The sequence below is a fragment of the Daucus carota genome, chromosome 9 (assembly GCF_001625215.2).
Source record: "Daucus carota subsp. sativus chromosome 9, DH1 v3.0, whole genome shotgun sequence".
NCBI lineage: Eukaryota > Viridiplantae > Streptophyta > Magnoliopsida > Apiales > Apiaceae > Daucus > Daucus carota.
The window spans coordinates 27585579-27605204 of record NC_030389.2 but is presented as its reverse complement, the minus strand read 5'-3'; the positions used below and the strand labels follow the sequence as shown (position 1 = coordinate 27605204).

General features: G+C 33.5%; 2 protein-coding genes across 3 annotated transcripts; both read right to left on the bottom strand.

The window, feature by feature from the left end:
* Positions 1 to 10965: 10965 nt before the first annotated feature.
* On the bottom strand, positions 10966 to 11970 carry LOC108201367 (uncharacterized). The gene has a single exon (XM_017369660.2). It carries the CDS (start codon positions 11968 to 11970, stop codon positions 10966 to 10968), a length of 1005 nt encoding a protein of 334 aa, XP_017225149.2.
* Positions 11971 to 14306: 2336 nt separating this feature from the next.
* LOC108203100 (uncharacterized) lies at positions 14307 to 19626 on the bottom strand. Of its 2 annotated transcripts, XM_017371837.2 has the most exons (10): positions 18804 to 19626; positions 18121 to 18227; positions 17947 to 18009; positions 17781 to 17870; positions 17539 to 17704; positions 17248 to 17434; positions 16271 to 17106; positions 15529 to 16110; positions 15351 to 15416; positions 14307 to 14828 (listed from the first exon to the last, which is right to left on the bottom strand). In XM_017371837.2, the coding sequence occupies exons 1-10, from the start codon at positions 19332 to 19334 to the stop codon at positions 14721 to 14723; spliced, it is 2736 nt and encodes a 911-aa protein (XP_017227326.1). In that variant the 5' UTR covers positions 19335 to 19626; the 3' UTR covers positions 14307 to 14720. The 2 variants fall into 2 exon arrangements, with proteins under 2 accessions (XP_017227326.1, XP_063940646.1); XM_064084576.1 differs by lacking the exon at positions 18121 to 18227 and having other exon boundaries at positions 18804 to 19078.

The following is a 19626-nucleotide window of genomic DNA, read 5'->3' as shown; positions in this document are numbered from 1 at the left end:
TTTCCTAGAGATTGTGGTACATTATTTTTTGACTCAAATAAAATATGAGATAAAATTATCCATATAGTTCAAATAATATCCATTTATTTATCACTGATAATAGAAATATTCCTATACTTATCTTTAAAAAAGCGCTTGTTTATTGAATTAGGTGTGATTTGTATAATTAGCAATACAAGTAGGAAAATAGTGAGGGTAAATTAGTAAAAGAAGAGATGATAATACGATTATGTTTCCGTGCTAAATACCAAAGTACAACCTAACAAGAGAATGATAAGTCTGATAAAATTGCATAAGAATGAGCTGGGATCAATAAGAAATGCGTAGAAATGCAAGTACAAAACTCTGTCAATCGACAAAACATATTAAAGAGGAGAGGATATGGTATGGGTTTGTGTTCCTCTGATTAAAATAGGGTAAAAGTCCCCAATAACTCATGTTAAAATACTCCCATGTGTACACACTCCTCTTATATACAGAATTGGGTGAATTTATTTCAACTAAATGATTAAATTTCATAAAATCATACAAATTTTTAGTTTTAGTATTGTTACGTAAGTTCAATTTATTGTAGAAAAATTCTAGGTATAAAAAAATTGTTAACAATTTTTTAAATTTTATATTATAATATATGATTAGTTTCACTCACACCGAAATAGTGAGATCCTATATACTCATAAATTATCTAATTAAATTTAGTTATTTGTTTGTTATGTTATTCGTAAGAAAATTGAGACACGGTTTGGATACGTAAATCTTCCATTATAATGTTCAAACTATATACTAAACATAAAAACCAATATAAATTTTAAATATATATTGGCTATCTCATGCTTACTATATTATATGGAGTAACATTATTTTCGAGATAGCGTATGTTTGATCGATAATTCATTCAAATAAAAAGTTAATCTAAATTTTCATTACAAACCCTAAAATCATTAGATTTCTAAGAAAAAGAACCTTTATTAAAAATTGTGATAGTGATATGACCGAGAAACCCAATATCCATGATAAATCACACTTTGTAATTATTCTTTCGGATTTTGTAATTATTATTTAATATTTTATGTTGTATCGATCTCAAACTTAAAATTTTGTTACAACATGTATTCTTTTTTTTGTCTCATTTTATAAAAAAATATATTTAGAACCTTTCAAATCAGGTCACAGAAAATCAAGATATATTAGAGAATTATCAGAGATTTTTTTCATAAAATGCGGATTTTTAATTAAATTGGAATGTAATCCGGCAAAACATTTTTCCCGGATTAATTATAAAGACCATCCGTTGGACAACTCAAGAATTTGGAATAAATCAAGGATCTTTAGAACCGTGATAACAAAGTAAATTTTCAATAAATTTATTTAAACTAATAATCAAAATTTATCTTTATTGAAGTAAAAATAAACTCTTTTAAGTCAGTTTAAACTTTAACGGTCCCATAATATATCGCGTGACTTGGAATAGAGAGACCCCAATACGGGCAATACAGCACCTCCGAGAACAGTGTGCGAAGTGTATTAATTATTCATGTATAAATGTGATGAAAAAAAAAGTCGCGGCGCATAGGAATGTGAGTACACATGTGGACAAGAATTGTGTATAAATCGTACAGATTGCCCAGTTGGCATCTGCTCATTCCAGCTAAGATACGCAAACTTCCATCCTTTTTTGTCTTTTGCTCAGCCTTTGTTCCCAACACAAAAGCTCAAATAAAGTTCATATACTCCTGTTTCCTGTATTATATTCGGGTGTTTGGGAAGTTTAAAAAAAATGATTCCTTACACGAAGTAAAGAAGTGAATTAGAAATTAGAAATAAATAAGTTAATAAAGTATTTGAAAAAAAATGAATTAAAACTGTGAGAGAGAAACTAGCATTCTCAGCTTCTTAGAAGTGCTTCTGCTTTTTTACACAAACGGGTCAAAAGAAGCAAAAACCAGAAGCAGTTTCTGCTTCTTCCAACCAAACAGGCACATTTTCTCGTATACTTTTCAGTTTTATTATTCACAAAATAATGATAGTTTTCAGAAATACACAAAATACTGGATAGCGCCAAGAAGGTGTTGGACCTGTTAACGGTTGGTGAGGTGGTTGAGCTCTGCTACCCTTACGGGAGGTAAGAAGTTCGACTTCCGAGTATGCATGTGTAAGCGGGGAAAAAAAAATAATCAAAAACTAGATAGCGAAAATGTTTGCCAATTTAAATTATATGTTGAAAAACGAGCCAATTTTGAATAAATTAAATTATATATAAATAAATATTTAAATTGCAAATATGAAATTCTAATTTTAGGATTAGGTCATTTTTGATTTTATAGGATCATGTTTGAATAGTATCTTAATAAAAATTGGGTTATGAATCATGTTAGTTCATTCTGGATGTGTCGTGTTTTGTATTATGATCCTTATATCTAAAGGGTTAATTATCAAACTCATCACTAAAGTGGACAAATGATATCAACTTCATCACTGATCTTCACGGGGTCTCAAGTTGCTCACTAAACTCGCTTGATGGCATCAAACTCATCACTGCCGTTAAAAAAAGTAACGGAGGTTAGACGGAGTGAATGATTGACGGTTGACGTGGCACATTAATACAAAAGACTGAAGAAAAACAAATGAAAGAAAATAAAAAAAAAAGTAGAAAATAGAAATGCCACATAATTTGAAGTTTATATGGAAATAAAGTATGCAAACTTTTTATTAAATTGATTTTAGGATATAATTATCTAAATAAATGTATGGAACTAAATTTTAATATATAATTAACTAAACAATTAAGATTAACTTTTATGTTTTTTATTAGATTATAATATTTTTTGAATAATATTGAAATGTTTTCTCTTTTAATAAATATATTTATGTGAATATTATTGTTGGCAAAAAAATATTTTTAAACATTATGTGTTGTTTTTGAAGATTTGGACATTGTGTGTTGCTTCATATGTTAAATTTACATATATTTATTTTCATGTTTTTGTTTGGTACAAGAAACTCCAAAAGAAATAGAACTGTAAAAAATCGAAATGAATTTCTTTATGTTCTATCTCTAAATTTTTCTTAAAATTTTAAAAAAGTTGGTGATATAAAAAAAATTTGAAAATATTTTTTTGCCAACAATAATATTCACATAAATAAAATTTATTAAAAGAGAAAACATTTCAATATTATTCAAAAATAATTATAATCTAATAAAAGTTAATCTTAATTGTTTAGTTAATTATATATTAAAATTTAGTTCGATACCATTTAGATAATTATATCCTAAAATGAAATTAATAAAAAGTTTGCATACTTTATTTTCATATAAATTTCAAATTATGTGGTATTTATATTTTCTATTTTTTTTTATTTTCTTTCATTTGTTTTTCTTCGGTCTTTTTTATCATTGTGCCACATCAACCGCCAATCTGTCACTCCGTCTAACCTCTGTTACTTTTTTTTAACGGCAGTGATGAGTTTGATACCATTAAGCGAGTTCAGTGAGCAACTTGAGACCACGTGGAGATCAGTGATGAAGTTGATACCATTTGTCCACTTCAGTGATGAGTTTGATAATTAACCCTATATCTAAATAATAAATAATTATGTGACGATTTCTTTTGTCAAGATTAATTGTTTTATAACTTTTAAATATTTGTATTATAAGATGGGTGATTCGAAAGTTTACAACAAAAATACAGTAAGACCAATATAAACTTTAAAATTTTCAACTAGAAATACACACAAAAATAATGAATTATAAAAATGTATCATTCAACTCACATATGTAGTAATTTTTAAGACAAATATGGCCATATGGGAATAGATGAAAAATAATATGATTTGTTGAGCAGTTTGGTTAATTATACATACATGATACAACTGTTCACTTTGTCAACTAGTAAGAATCCTTTTGACAACCTTTCGGTGGTCCTATCCAAAGCTACCCACCGTATTCTTTTTCTCAAAGTTCATTTGTGTGAATTAATCCAAGGGAGCATTACTTTGTATTCTGATGATTAGCACTCAGCAGCCTGGGTGAGGGTGATAAAAAATTTGTACAAATGGCATAAACCGTGTGTACTGTGCCATACCGCATCATAAAAAGTAGTTTTTAATTTTCAGGTCGTGTTTTTCACAAACCGTGTTATGCGCTACAGATTATGATTTGACATATTACTAGTGCGGTAGGGCCGGTTTTGAGGGAGTGCAACAAGTGCAACAGCACAGGGCCCATGAAAATTTAGGGCCCCCAATTTATTACTACTTCTTTCTATCTTTTGGTATACTCATGATAAATATAATATAATATTAATATCTCTTTAATTTTTACCATTATTTTATTTAAACACTAATCAATTCTCAACTCCTAAGACCCAGCCATGCACATCTCTTCTTATTCCTTCTCTCTCCTCACAAACTAGTAGACTGCACAAACAGTAAATCCCACACGGCCACACACATATTTAAGTCTAACTGCTTAAAAAAAACAATTTTTCAGTTGTAGTATTCTAATTTTGTTTATGATATCATGTTATTTTAAATATATTAAAATTTTGTTTTGTCATTTGAAAGGGCCTCATTCTTAAAGTCAGCACAGGGCCTCAAAAAAGTCCCAGACACCCCTGAGTGCGGTTCAAATCGCATCGCACCGTAATATAATAACATATATCTATATATATATATATATATTAATAATTTAATAAAATTATAATATATACATAAGGTTCTATTCCGATACAAACTACTAAAATACAAACTAAATACAAACCAATGTGATTAAGTGAAATGGTAAGAGTTTTAGGACCGGAGATGAACCTAAGTAGGGTCGGGGTGGAGATTAGTGTGACGATAGTGGAGCCAAGTTTTGGCTCTTAAGCCTGTGTGAAGCCTGTCCAAAGCCTGAGCCTTGACAAGGCTCTAGCGGACCCGGGGTGGATTGAGTGTGGACGAGGGGTCCCTCGAGGGTGATGACATATAGGGGGGAGTGATATCATTTAGGTGTAGTTTATCTTGATTTGTATTTTAGTTTTTATTTTAGTAGTTTGTATTTGAACAATTGCGTATATACATATGTATGTTACATATGTATTTGTTAAGTTAATTATTGTTTACTTTATAAATCTAACATTACTATTATATCAAATTTTTATAAAATGATTATATTATTATAATTTGTCTCTTATAATCTATTATTATTATTTTATTTATATTTTGTTTACATTTTTTAGTAGTTATTGTAACTTTGAAATGATAAATTTCATATAAATTTATTATACCTTTTTTAATGATCATATATTGAAATTTTATACATAATTTCAACTGAAAATATTTATCGTGAATGTGCAAATAACACAAACTGCACCGCGTCGCATTGCTGTGATGTGGTTTACGTGATTGTTATGATAGTGCGGTGCGGTTGTGGTTTGAATATTAGCGGTTTGGTTTGCGATTTTACAGAAATACCACCCGCGATCAATCCTAGCACGTGCTACTAAAAGCATTATGAAATGAGAGGACACGCGAGTTTATAATATTTAAATGGTGTAATTATCCTCATAAAAATATTACTCCCTCCTTCCAACCCAAATGTTTATATTTGGACTGAGCATAGAGGTTAAGAAAGTAACGCAATGGTGAAAGAATTAGAAAAGTAAAGATAGCGATGAGACTCTCGACAATCAAATTACTTAATTTGTTTAATATCATTTAAGTGTTGGAACAATTTTATGTTATAGTTATTTGATAAAAATATATAATGTATAGTTTAAAAAATATATAATGTATAGTTATTTGATAATGTTATTTGATAAAAATATATAATGTATTTATATATCGCTCCTTATTATTCTTCTTAATTAGTAAACTTTCGTCAATGACTGATTTTAGTGATGAAAAATTCTTTGAAGATATATACCCTATGAAGATTAGTATACCTCCGATCTCAAGATATTATTGACGATGATCCCACTCGCAGTATGCACTTTCGCGTGCACATTTATTACAATTGCAATACATACTTGTACACTGCTCTTCATTATTCTTCTCGGTTAAAGCATTTCCATCAGTAATTGAATTTCGTGATGAATTATTTTTATGATGTGTATCATATGAAGATTGGTATACCTCAAGTCTCAGCCCTCAGGGTATTACTGATAATGTTACGATAACAACGAAAATTTATCGCACAACCGTGATCATTAAAATAAAACACGATAAAACAAGACAATTTGATATCACTTGTATCAGTGTGATAGTAGGATGTAAAAGTAAGAGATTCATAAATTTGAAATAATAGGATGTTACATAGAAATTCGAATCCACGGATTACATTCAGAAGTATTAAGATCAATTTCAATTTTGGAAACTTAATAATCAGTTCTATCACATTGATTTTCCTCGATAACAAATACTAGTTGGATTTTCTTCAACATTAGTATCATATGAAGAATGTACTTCAGCGTAGGTTTAGATACACTGGGTTTAAAAATAATAATAATGTCTTTTCCCTATTTTCTTGATTTGTCATTATATATATCATGTAAAAAACAGAGTAAAAGAGATGGAATATAGTATAAATCATAAAACTTTAATTATAAGATTATAAACTATAAATTAAAAAAATAAATAAAATAATCTGGTTAATTATCTCTAAATCTCCAATCTCCAGCTTATCGTTTTTGTTTTTAAAAACCTAAAAATCTTATTAGGGTTTGTTTTTAAGTCTGCTAAATTTGTTTTCTTCCCGTATTGCAAAAATAAATATGGGCCGGGCTAATTTTCTCCTGGGCCGGTTCACAAATATATGGGCTACAGTAATATAAGATGTCGGAACATTTTTTGTTTGCACTGGGTTGGAGCCCACTGCAGCGTTTGCTGTGGCTCTGCCCGTGTCCGTTAGATATATGTAAAGATAAGTTTTCTTTATGTTGATCTTGAAGATGTTTATGTTGTAAAATACTAGCTATAGAAGAACCACCAGAGAACTCTAAATTTAACAGAAGGAGAGTAAGAAGCTGAGCATAGAAAAGGAAGCTCGGGGTAGTTTTTCATTCACTGATGCAAGCTCTATTTATAGCAAAGGAAAACACAAGAGCATTAAATGTTTTGTGATTTGTCTACTCCTATTACATAGCCCTACTATAGCATTACTATTCTATCTCTGAATGCATGCACTCATGACAGTCAATTTATAACACTCCCCTTTGATTGTCATGATAGTGCGGATCATAGATTGCCTCGTTAAAACCTTGTCAAAGAAAAACCCAGTGGGATAAAAACTTTAACGAAGGAAAAAGAGTACAATCTCCCCTTGGAAGAAAAACATCAATCAGTGATGTTTTGTTGCAGCATATCCTTGAGTCGACGCATTCCAATGTTACGTCGCAGCTTTACAAATGTTGAATTCGGCAACGATTTTGTGAATAAGTCTGCAAGGTTGTCACATGATCGAATTTGTTGTATATCAATTTCACCATTCTTTTGAAGCTCATGAGTATAAAAGAATTTTGGTGAAATGTGCTTCGTGCGGTCTCCTTTGATATATCCTTCCTTGAGTTGATCAATGCATGCAGTGTTATCCTCAAACATAACAGTAGGACTTCTCGTGATATCCGGTAATCCACACGATTCTTGAATATTCTTGATAATAGATCGCAACCAAACACATTCTCTACTGGCTTCGTGTATTGCTATTAGTTCTGAATGATTTGTTGAGGTTGCTACTGTAGTTTGCTTCGTGGATTTCCAGGAAATAGCTGTACCGCAATATGTGAATACATATCCAGTTTGTGATTTGCCAAAATGTGGATCTGACAGATATCCAGCGTCTGCATATCCAATCAATTGAGATGTCGAGTTTTCCGGAAAGAATAACCCAAAATCAATTGTTACACGAAGATAACGAAATATATGTTTGATCCCATTCCAATGTCTGGCCATCGGAGCAGAGCTAAATCTAGCCAATAGATTCACAGCAAAAGCAATATCTGGCCTTGTATTATTCGCAAGATACATAAGTGCACCAATTGCTCCCAGATATGGGATTTCAGGACCAAGAACCTCTTCATCATCTTCTCGTGGTCGAAATGGATCTTTATCTGGTTCTAAAGATCTAACCACCATTGGAGTTGTCAACGGATGAGATTTATCCATGTAAAATCTGCTCAAAACCTTTTCTGTATATGTAGATTGGTGGAGGAAAATTCCCGATGGCAAGTGCTCGACTTGTATACCAAGACAATACTTTGTCTTCCCAAGATCTTTCATTTCAAACTCTGTCTTTAGATATATGACAGCTTCATCAACCTCTGTAGCTGAACCTACAAGGTTTAAATCATCCACATATACAGCAATAATCACAAAACCAGATTGTGATTTTTTGATAAAAACACATGGACAAATTTGATTACTAATATACCCATTCTTTTCTAAATAACGACTAAGTCTGTTATACCACATACGACCAGATTGTTTCAATCCATACAATGATCGTTGAAGTTTAATGGAGTATATATGACGAGGTTTCTTGAACTCATCCATTTTTAATCCTTCGGGGATTTTCATAAAAATATCACTATCAAGTGATCCATATAGGTATGCAGTAACAACGTCCATAAGACGTGTTTCCAATTTTTCTTTAGATGCCATACCTAATATAAAACGAAAAGTAATTCCATCCATTACTGGCGAGTATGTCTCATGATAATCAATGCCAGGCCTTTGAGAAAACCCTTGTGCTACAAGTCGGGCTTTATATCTCACAATTTCATTCTTTTCATTTCGTTTTCTTATGAATACCCATTTATTCCCAACAGGGTTCACACCGATTGGTGTCTGGACAACAGGTCCAAATACTTCTCTTTTGCGCAATGAATTTAATTCTGTTTGAATTGCGTCTTTCCATTTTAGCCAGTCTTTTCTTCGACGGCATTCATCCACACTTTGTGGTTCAGGATCAGAATTTATGTCGACATCCAATGCCGCTGAATACACAAATACATCATCAATTATGGCTTTACTTCGATCCCATAATTTCATATCATGCACATAATTTATTGAAATTTCATGATTGTTTAATCCCGAATCTTCAGGGACGGGAATCTCTTCAGGAGATAATACCACTTCAGGGGTATTTGCTTCTTCTGGAGCATGTGCCACTTCAGGGGCAATTTTCTTTGTTTTTCTTTTTCTTGGTGCAACATCCTTTGCACCGACCGGTCTACCACGCTTCAGGCGTGGCTTTGATTCTGTAACCAATTCTTTTGTACTTGATTTCTGAATTGGTATATCTATTCTAGCTGGAGTGTTTACTGCAGGTATATGAGATTTTATTACATTTCTAGAATCGTTAAATGCGTCAGGCATTTGGTTTGCGATATTTTGCATATGGATAATTCTTTTAACTTCAAGTTCGCATTGACCAGTACGTGGATCTAGAAAATGTAATCCTGATGCATTCCATGTTATGTCAGGATTAACCTTATTCACATGTTTATCTCCCCCTAAGGGAGGAAACAAAGACTCGTCAAAATGACAATCTGCATATCGTGCAGTAAATAAGTCTCCAGTTAGTGGTTCAAGATATCTAATTATTGATGTTGAATCAAAACCAACATAGATTCCTATTCTTCTTTGAGCTCCCATCTTCGATCTCTGTGGTGGAACAATAGGTACATATACAGCACTTCCGAAGATTTTGAAGTGAGAAATATTAGGAATTTGACCAAGTACCAGCTGTAGTGGAGAATGTTGGTTATAGGCAGTTGGTCTAATCCTAATAAGATTAGCAGCATGAAGTATTGCATGACCCCAAATAGATGTGGGTAATTTTGCTTTCAATAACAACGGTCTTGCAATAAGTTGAAGTCGTTTGATAAAGGACTCAGCTAACCCATTTTGTGTATGTACATGAGGAACTGGGTGTTCAACTGAAATTCCTACAGACATGCAATAGTCGACAAAAGTTGCAGATGTGAATTCGCCGGCATTGTCTAAACGAATTGACTTAATACAATGATCAGGGAATTGAGCTCGCAATTTGATTATCTGGGCAAGTAATTTTGCAAAAGCATCATTACGAGTTGAGAGAAGACAAACATGTGACCATCTAGTTGAGGCATCGATTAGTACCATAAAGTACCTAAATGGACCAGATGATGGGTGGATAGGTCCACATATGTCGCCTTGGATCCTTTCTATAAAACTTGGACTTTCAAGCTTAACTTTAGTAGGAGATGGCCGGGTAATAAGTTTTCCTAAAGAACATGCTGAACATGGAAGGTCATTTTTAAAAAAAACTTTAAGATCTCTAAGAGGATGTCCAGTGGAATTTTCTATAATACGACGCATCATAGAGACTCCAGGATGACCTAATCTTTCATGCCAAAGGGTAAATGATTTTGGATCTATGAGTTTGGAAGCAATGACATTGTGTGACTCAATGGTTCTGATTTTCATCATATATAATCCTGAGGAAAGTGAGTGAAACTTTTCTAAGATTTTCTTGTTGCTAGAATTAGCAGAAGTGATAAGGAGATATTCTTTACCAGCCTCAGAAGTGGTTTCAATGTGAAATCCGTTAAGTCTGATATCTTTAAAACTAAGAAGATTTCTAGTGGACTTACTAGAAAATAATGCATTTGGAATATGTAGGTGTGTACCATTAGGTAAGACGAAACTAGCTTTACCAAAACCTTCGATTATATTAGATACGCCAGAAATCGTTCCAACTTGAGCTTCAGATTTGGTTATATGGGTAAAGTATTTTCGATTCTGTAGAATTGTATGAGTTGTACCACAATCAGCAATGCATATATCTTCAGTTGCCATTCTGTATATAATTAAGAAACATAATTTATTTAATAAGAACATATAACACATTACATAGTTCAAAATAAAGCACACAGTACACACTAGTAACTATAGTAATTCGGACCATTAATGCTCATTCCTCCGGTTGCTAATAATTCTATGAAACTAATCCTCAGCCTCCCACATGGGAGTTTCGTTAGATTCATTAGGACCATTAACGCTTATTCCCCCACTTGATATTATAAGAGAATCATCTAAGTTGTTGGCGAAATTGGTTTCCACCATTTTTCCTTTCGATCTTTTAGATGACTGATATAAATCAACAAGATGTTGTGGGATATAACAATTACGTGACCAATGCCCTTCCATTCCACACTTGTGGCATAAATTGTCAGTTTTCCCTCCTTGTGGTGCCTTTCTTTTGCTCTGTGTTTCAGGTTGCCACTTCTGGTGACCAGAGCTATTATAAGGACGAAAATGCCCACGACCACGGCCTCGTCCACGGTAGCGACCATGGCCTCGTCCACCTCTATGCCCTTTTCCACGTACATTCTGCTGGAATGTCGTGTTATTTACTTCTGGTAAAGGGGCAGATCCCGTTGGACGGGATTGATGATTCTTAATCACCAATTCATGATTCTGCTCGGCAACAAGGAGGGTTGAAAGGAGATCCCCAAACTTGGTAAACTTCCGCTCCCTGTACATCTCGGCTAAGTTGATATTATTGGGATGAAAAGTGGATAGTGTTTTGTCGATCTTTCTTTTCTCAGTAACGACCTCACCACACATAATGAGCCTAGAACTTATTTTGAATAGGGCAGAGCTATATGCCCGAACACTCTTAAAATCTTGAAGTCTTAGATTAGCCCAATCATTTTCAGCCGCAGGTAGATAAACTAGTTTCTGATGATCGAACCTGTCCTTTAGATTTTCCCATAAAATAAAGGGATCCTCGACTTCTAGGTACTCAGATTTTAAATCTTCATGCATGTGGTGTCGGAGAAAAATAATAGAGGTAAAGTTTTCTTCGACCGTGGATGTGTTTTCTGCCTTTATTGTGTTGCTTAATTTCTTTGAACCCAAGTGCAACTTTACATCTTGTACCCACGATAAATAATTCTCCCCAGAAATGTCCAACGCAACGAACGACAAGTTTGTAAGATTTGTCATTATAATCTGAATTTAACACCAAAATTATTAACTTAAACTATCAATGTAAATATTACATAAAATCCTACTGAATCTGGTGCGTTAACAAGTAAGCAATAATGAATGTGTACATCATTATTATCATCGATATTATGAATAAATCTATATATAAAATGACAAATGGATTTTCACCCGCCATACGGACATCTGCGTATACAGGTTATCTCCAACCAACAATATATTTAAGTGGAAAATCCTGCATAAGTTAGTTAGGGCACAAAAGTTATTATCCGATATGCAGGCAATTTATAAATCAAGGTTCCCACTATATTTCGGTATTACCCAAAATTAAATGGTATCGTAAATAGGCGGTTCTCCGGCCATATGTAGTTAAAATATTAGTAGAGGGTGTAACCACGTCTACTCCAGTCATATTTATAAATTATTAGTAGAGGGTGTAACCACGTCTACTAAGGTTATATATATTTAAATTATTTGTAGAGGGTATAACCACGTCTACTATATATATGTACATTTGAATAACATTATACCTTCTCAGTTCCGGCAGGGTTTCGTGCTGATAACGTGTTGTAAAATACTAGCTATAGAAGAACCACCAGAGAACTCTAAATTTAACAGAAGGAGAGTAAGAAGTTGAGCATAGAAAAGGAAGCTCGGGGTAGTTTTTCATTCACTGATGCAAGCTCTATTTATAGCAAAGGAAAACACAAGAGCATTAAATGTTTTGTGATTTGTCTACTCCTATTACATAGCCCTACTATAGCATTACTATTCTATCTTTGAATGCATGCACTCATGACAGTCAATTTATAACAGTTTATATATATTCAGAGGGTTCTGATTTTAGCCAGGGTATGTGTTTATTATAAGGATGTTTGAGAGCGAGAAACTTGTGGTAAAAACCTTCTTTTCTTTTGACAATCACAAATTCTAGTTTACGGTCTCAGCTATCATCGTTCACACAATCATCACTCTCTTGTTCAAATTCTCTCACAGATTTTGATTTTAATTACAATCTCAAATTTTATTTTTGGTTAACACTCTACTTTAACAATTTTGCCTAATTTTATTTTCTCTCTCTATATACATAGTAATCCCTCATTCCAACAACTTTATACTAAAGGGTCGTTTGGTCAGGGGTATTCATGAAAGAGAAAGGTAATCAGCCTGATTGATTCCACTTGTATGTGTTTGTTTTGTAAAAATCATCATTCCCTTTCCCCTTTTTTAATAGTGGGTTTACCCAATAATACTCATATCTCATTCCCCACCCCCAGCTAAGTATTTGGATTGCCTTTCCCCAACTTTTTTCTATTTTGAGTTATAATTCATATTTTAAACAATTAATATAAAAGATCATCATATAAAATATTTTTAGAAATTAAAAATAATTTTTAATTTAGTTTCTTAAATTAAATATAATTGTGACATAATTCTCATGTTAATTTATTTTAAAAAATAATAGTATGGTTAAATAAATTATATTAATTTATTAGAATGTAAATAAATTATCTTGGTATAGATATGAATACATTTCTTTTGAAATTATATAATATTAAAAAAATCGAATATACTGTAAAATTAATCACACACATTTCCATTCCGTTTCTGCAACAAAACCAAACATGTAAAACAATTCAGGATTATTCCTTTCTTTTCTCTGCATTTCTCTTTCTGGATTCCATTCCGTTTCCCCGAAGCGAACCAAACGGCCCCTAAATGAGCGGGACGAAGGAAGAATACAACAGTTTACACTCTTTACCATACACAAACTCAGTTGTATATTTACGCAGTGACGACTACCTTCAGCCTCTGCATATATATTTCATAGTACGTGTTACTAATGCCTCGGTTGTTTGTTTTCTTCATAAGTGTTAGATTTCCATCCTTAAGAAAGAGATAAAACACAGAATTTGCAAAAGAACGATTTTGTGCCGAACATATATTTTTGCTTTGTTTTTTGACTTCCTGATTTGAAATTTGTCATGATATATCAATTTAACAAAATCTTGTTCGATGAGATCTGAATTTTATGATGCAAAAGATACATATAAAATCTTCTCTAAATATATTAAAATTCGTAAGTTAATATATGGAGAACAATTCTATCTAAAACCCTCTTTATGGATCTTATACTTATATTCAACATGATAAAATCTGATAATATAATCTGAACTGAATATTCGTATATTTTAAAGCATAATTTTAAATCTCACTTATATACATCCAAATTTGAAAATATCAATTGGATTTTGAAATATTATTCATGCGGATTTCAAAAATAGAAAATAGAAAATATCAATTGGATTTTTAAACATTATTTAATATTTCAATAATTGAAAAACAAACTACTACTATATACATCTCCTTGGTATCTCCGGTTAAAACTGAGTCTGTATAACCGTACAAAGATCTGAAAGTTGTGCAGTTTTATTGCCCAGCACCTAAATTACCTATATACATTGCCTGCATTTCATCTATACATAAGCTAATTTTTGATGAGGATAGACCGTCTAACTCACATTGTATCCACCTCTGATCTATGTAACTAGGTTACCGCATTTTACAGGAAGTATAAAGTCCTCAGAAGTCTGAGTTCCTGTGTACAACCACGAGATTATGCAACTAAACACCAGTAAAAGTTCCGAGTAATGGTTACCGTGTTGGGTTACATCGGACCAAACAAGCCCCTGTATACATTGCCTACATTTCATCTACACACCGAAGCTAAGTTTATAAAACACTTACTTTCATGATGCCAGAGCAGTCCAATAATTCGCCATGCACAAGCTTGTTGGCGTGCCAATAATACGCGACCACGCCCACTCGCCATCCTCATTCAGCTTCATCTCACCCAACTGTCGTAAAACCAGTTTAGCATATGTATTATATGTGTTAACTGTAAACTATAAAATCGCTAACATTGTGTAATACTCCCTCCGTCTAGCAGGTTATTTACGTTCACTGTTTATTGTTTGCATGCATTTTGAGGCTATTACAAAGTATACTTCCATAATGTTTTTTTTAATTATTTTTATTAATAAAAGTTTAAACGTCAAACTTCTATTCAGGGAAAAAAATTAAAAAATATATAATTAAACTATACTTTATAAGAGCCTCACATACGTGCCAAAAAGTAACGTAAAACCCGTTGGTACAGAGGGAGTAATAAATACTCCTATTCTGTTGCAGTAATAAAATTTCCAGGATCTGCAAACAGGGAAAAATCCCCTTCTAAAACCTTAAATTTTTGTATGGTCAATTGTAAAGAATATCTACAAGTAAAGAATGAAAGTCTTAGCACTTGCATCTTAACACAAGTATTGCCTTTTTGCATGTTCAGAAGAAATGTATCCAGAAGTAAAAATTCTAGTTCTCACCCTGCCATCCCTTAACTCGAATATTACTGAATCCTCTGCGAATGGTATTGGCCTTGTAGTTGCAATCTGCAAATAACCGAAACTCATTATAACATTAGAACTGTTTTTGTTGAAGATTTTATATTAATGAGATTATACATTATAGCATTAAATTGATATTTTAATAAACTTGCCACACCTTTGGGTCACAGTTTCTGTTGGAACCAAGCAGATCTTCTTCGGATTTCTGAGAATGCCCTGTAAAATCTTCATTTCCATATTTCTTTATGGTTTGGCCGGTAATGTAAGGAAATGAATAATCCTTCCATCGCCACATTGACTGATCCAAATCCAAATATCTCAGATACACCTTTCCATCTGATCCTACCAAAAACAGCTGGTTTCCTAGAAAGCACGGACCAGGTGAACCAACCAAAACCACACTTATACGAGGTGTCCCGTGTTCTATCCAGTCCCAGCCATCAGTTGAACTCCAGTGATATTCAATCAGTTTACCATCTTCCGAGAGAAGAAACAGGGAGCCGGTTAATGATGATGATGAAGGGCGCATAGCAGTCCCAGGTATTCTTGACAGAACCAAGTGCTGTGATTGGTAATGCTCATGCCAAAGTTCCGTAATTTTGTTGTATTGGTAAAGTCTGCTGTTTCTTCCAACAACAAAAACTATGTTTCCTCTAATTACTTCTTGATCCACTATACTAGCAACTTTTGTACTCGGAGGCCACCTGCAGTCTTTCCACTTGAATTTCCTCAGTGCAACCTACAAAAAAGTTTTACTTTCAAGTTGCTTATGTATGATTTTTCGTGTTTTTTTGCTGTAAGAATGAACAAACTAACTCCTATATATATATTTATTTTATTCATTTCATCAGTATATAGTTTCCAAATATCAGTCAAATTTAACATCCTTAATTACTTACAGTCAGTTGTAATAGCCTTCCACTTTTGCTAACGAAGAAGAGGGCATCTTCAGCTGTAACTTTAAAGTTTTCTCCTGGAACTACATCCCATGGAGGACCTCCAGTAACATGTCTTCCTCTTTTCATAGCAGTGCAATTGATCCATTGAAGTTCTTTGCTGCTTCTTTCTCTAATAAGAAGATTTTTCTGCTCATCGACCAGAAATAAACTTCCATTGTAGTTTCCCAGAACACCTTTCATAGCTTTTGGATGTTCATGCCTCATCCAGAACCAGATATTTTCGGCACTTAAATATTCAAATAGCAATCCATCATCTGTTACAAGGAAGAAGGAGAGACCCCTAAACATTACTCTTAAACGAAAGTTGGTGTTTATCCATTTATCTTGTATGCTATGATCTTCTGTTGCCAAATTGAAGCTAGCCCGGGCTTCAGTAAAAGATAAGTAATTATGTTGTACTCTGCTTCCCTTCCGCCTTCTTATCAGTGATCGTGTAGCATCTGTATCATCTGCTTCATCTTTCAAGCCATTAATGCAATTTGAAGGTCCTCTTGATTCAGTGCAATAATCTGCATTCCATCCTTCTGTTTCCGGGGCATCTAATATGGACCATATAAGCTTTATTGTTGATCTTCTCCGAATAGAACCTAGATAAGGCCCTAATCCTTCACCTCCTATGCCTGGAAAATGCAACTCACCGAGCCTTCCGTCATCTAGTGGGAATATTAGTCTACCTACCTGAAATTCAAGACCTGCAATGCCTTTTGCTGCCTTTGCATGTGAAGGATGCATATGATTAACCCATTTCTCTGGAATTTGTTTATTGTCTGCAGTCCCTGTCCTTGTTTAAAACAATGCAGTATTGATGCAATTTGGTGAAATCGATTTTGTACATCCAATCAAAAGTAAATGACCTTTCTGTTCACACAGTTTCATACAAACCTCTAAAGTACAAAATAGAATAGAAATCATTTTACCTGGTTTTGGAATCTGGTATTCAAATACATATCCAGTTTCTGTCGTGACAAACAATGAGTGTGATTGCTCCATCAATTCATCTTGTGATACAGGTGTGATAGATGTTAGGAATTGATGTTTAGGACTTCCATGAATCATCCATTTCCATTTTCTCTGATGCAACCGTCTCTCAACTAATTTGCCACCCTGAGGATACAAGTGACGAACAGAAGTCATTGAAATCTTTAGATTTAACAACAAGTCTTCATATTTATGTAAAGACCACCAGACGTAATTACGTCAAAGAATACCTTTGTCAAGAGAAACAGAGAGATAGAGTAAGCACCATTTATTCCATGCACACTAAACCCCATAGATGGCATCAAAGCAGTATCATCTGTCGATCCTTCTATCCATATATGCTTCTTCCACATTGGTTGTGAGCTAATGTCATATTCATATAGGTCACCTGTAGAACTAAAGTTTATATTTCAATATTTAGCTACCTGGAAACCTCAATCTTCTCAGGCATCCATACACACAAACGGCTTACCTTACAGTAAAGAGTATATTTGGTTTAACAGTACCGACATCAGCTATTGCTGCAACATTTGCACCAGGAGGTCTGCCATGATTAATCCAACTATTAAGATAGAAAACAAAACTCGAATTAGAGGCCAGGATATCTAATAATGATAGTATATGTCCACATACATCACCTTGGAGGCTGAATTCCACATAGTTCAAATAGCAATCCACTTCTAGTGCAGAAATAGATCCTCCTAATATAAATCAATCCAAATTTAAAAATTATTAATTATGGTTCCTCTTATACAAATAATCAAAGTCAAGGAAGGAAATAAAGAGTCATACAGTTTTTACAAATTACTCACTCCCTATCATGGGAAATGACTCCGTATTTTAATTTTGTTGCAGTATGTTCATCGATTAGTGGTTGAAAATCAACCCATACTGGCTGCGAATTTTCCCCCAGTTGCATCTGAAAACCCAATAAAAAGATAGAATCAGTTTTCATTCATCGTATCTGCCAGTTTTGCTTTGCTTTGCCTTGGTCATCATTAGCACTTTGCTCTAGCATGCAGAGATTGACCAAGAATTAATGTTTCGTTATTTGCTAGGCAGGAGGCAATACAGACTGGACTCCACCACACTAATTTCACTGAAGGTTAATAATTAAAATTCACTAGATCATCGTATATAAACATCGTATGGTAGTCAACATGTCTTGTATTCCAGTAGATTGAATAATTGAAAAGCTTAAGTTGGGTGCCTGGGAACACTAGCCATATAGATGGCAAATTCGCAGAAATTGGACCCATGTCACTTGGCTTCCATATTCAACAAACTTCAAACCTGAAACTTAAATTTAGCATTTTACATGTGATCACAAACCCGCACCAGTGCACCACCTATTGTTCTAATGAGTCAAAAGATAAGGTACTAGATGCTTAGTCCAAGCAAGATGAGGTTCTTGCTTGGACTAAAAAAATACCAACTAGTATTTTGGATGATACTAATTAGTAATTTACTAACAAATCTTTGACAAATAATATACCTGATACAAGTTGCCAGCATCAGACAGAGCAAGAATTGTGTGATTAACAATGAAAGAAGCAATTGCAAATCCAGCAGAAACTGGTAGATCATGAGGAGCAATAACCCATTGCAATCCATTCCAAAACCTTTCATAGATAGAGCCACTCACACCAGTGACCCATATCGATGTCTCGGACATCTTGACCAAAGAAACTCTCTTTCTCAGAGGCAAAGAAACAGTCTTTTCCCTCACCCCTTGACCAGAATCTTTCCCACCATTCATTTTCTTGTTCTTGATCATTTTTTCAAGTGATCCCACTTTGCTACAGTTTCCATTGACACAAGATACAAGATCAAAGGGCAGTTTCAGCTCAACCCAACTCTTGGATTGCCCATCAAATTCCCAGAACTTTTTGCTTCTCTGCTCAAACTGTTTATTCCTCTGTTTCATGTAGTCTTGTGGGCACCACTTTGAACAACAGCAAGTATGAGTACAAGGGTTCAATGATAAGATGATGAATATGAAGAGTATTACAGACAACCTAGACATAGTCAGACAGATATAACACAGATGAACTATATAGTATCATCAACTCTTGTGACTAAAAATATTACATACTTTGATAGATATTTTTGAACTGACCCCATCTGGACCATAATAGAATCTCCAGATACTTTGTGTATGTTCAGATCATCAGTTAACTACCTGCTGAATGTGCAGTTGTTGTTTATCAACTATGAGATTTTAGTGACATTGAGGCAAAGCCTATTTTAATGGAGTAGTAGCTTAGCTTTTCCATAGATTTGACTCTAATATTTAAGCGGTTTTTTTGCAATAGATT

Excerpts from the sequence above, each read along its gene's own strand:
- LOC108201367 (XM_017369660.2), bottom strand. The coding sequence starts at position 11,970 with ATGACAAATCTTACAAACTTGTCGTTCGTTGCGTTGGACATTTCTGGG.
- LOC108203100 (XM_017371837.2), bottom strand. The coding sequence starts at position 19,334 with ATGTCTAGGTTGTCTGTAATACTCTTCATATTCATCATCTTATCATTG. Across the intron at positions 17,705-17,780 it reads AATATACTCTTTACTGTAAG|TTCTACAGGTGACCTATATG; the intron begins GTAAGCCGTTTG and ends TATAAACTTTAG. Across the intron at positions 17,435-17,538 it reads CTCTGTTTCTCTTGACAAAG|GGTGGCAAATTAGTTGAGAG; the intron begins GTATTCTTTGAC and ends TTGTATCCTCAG.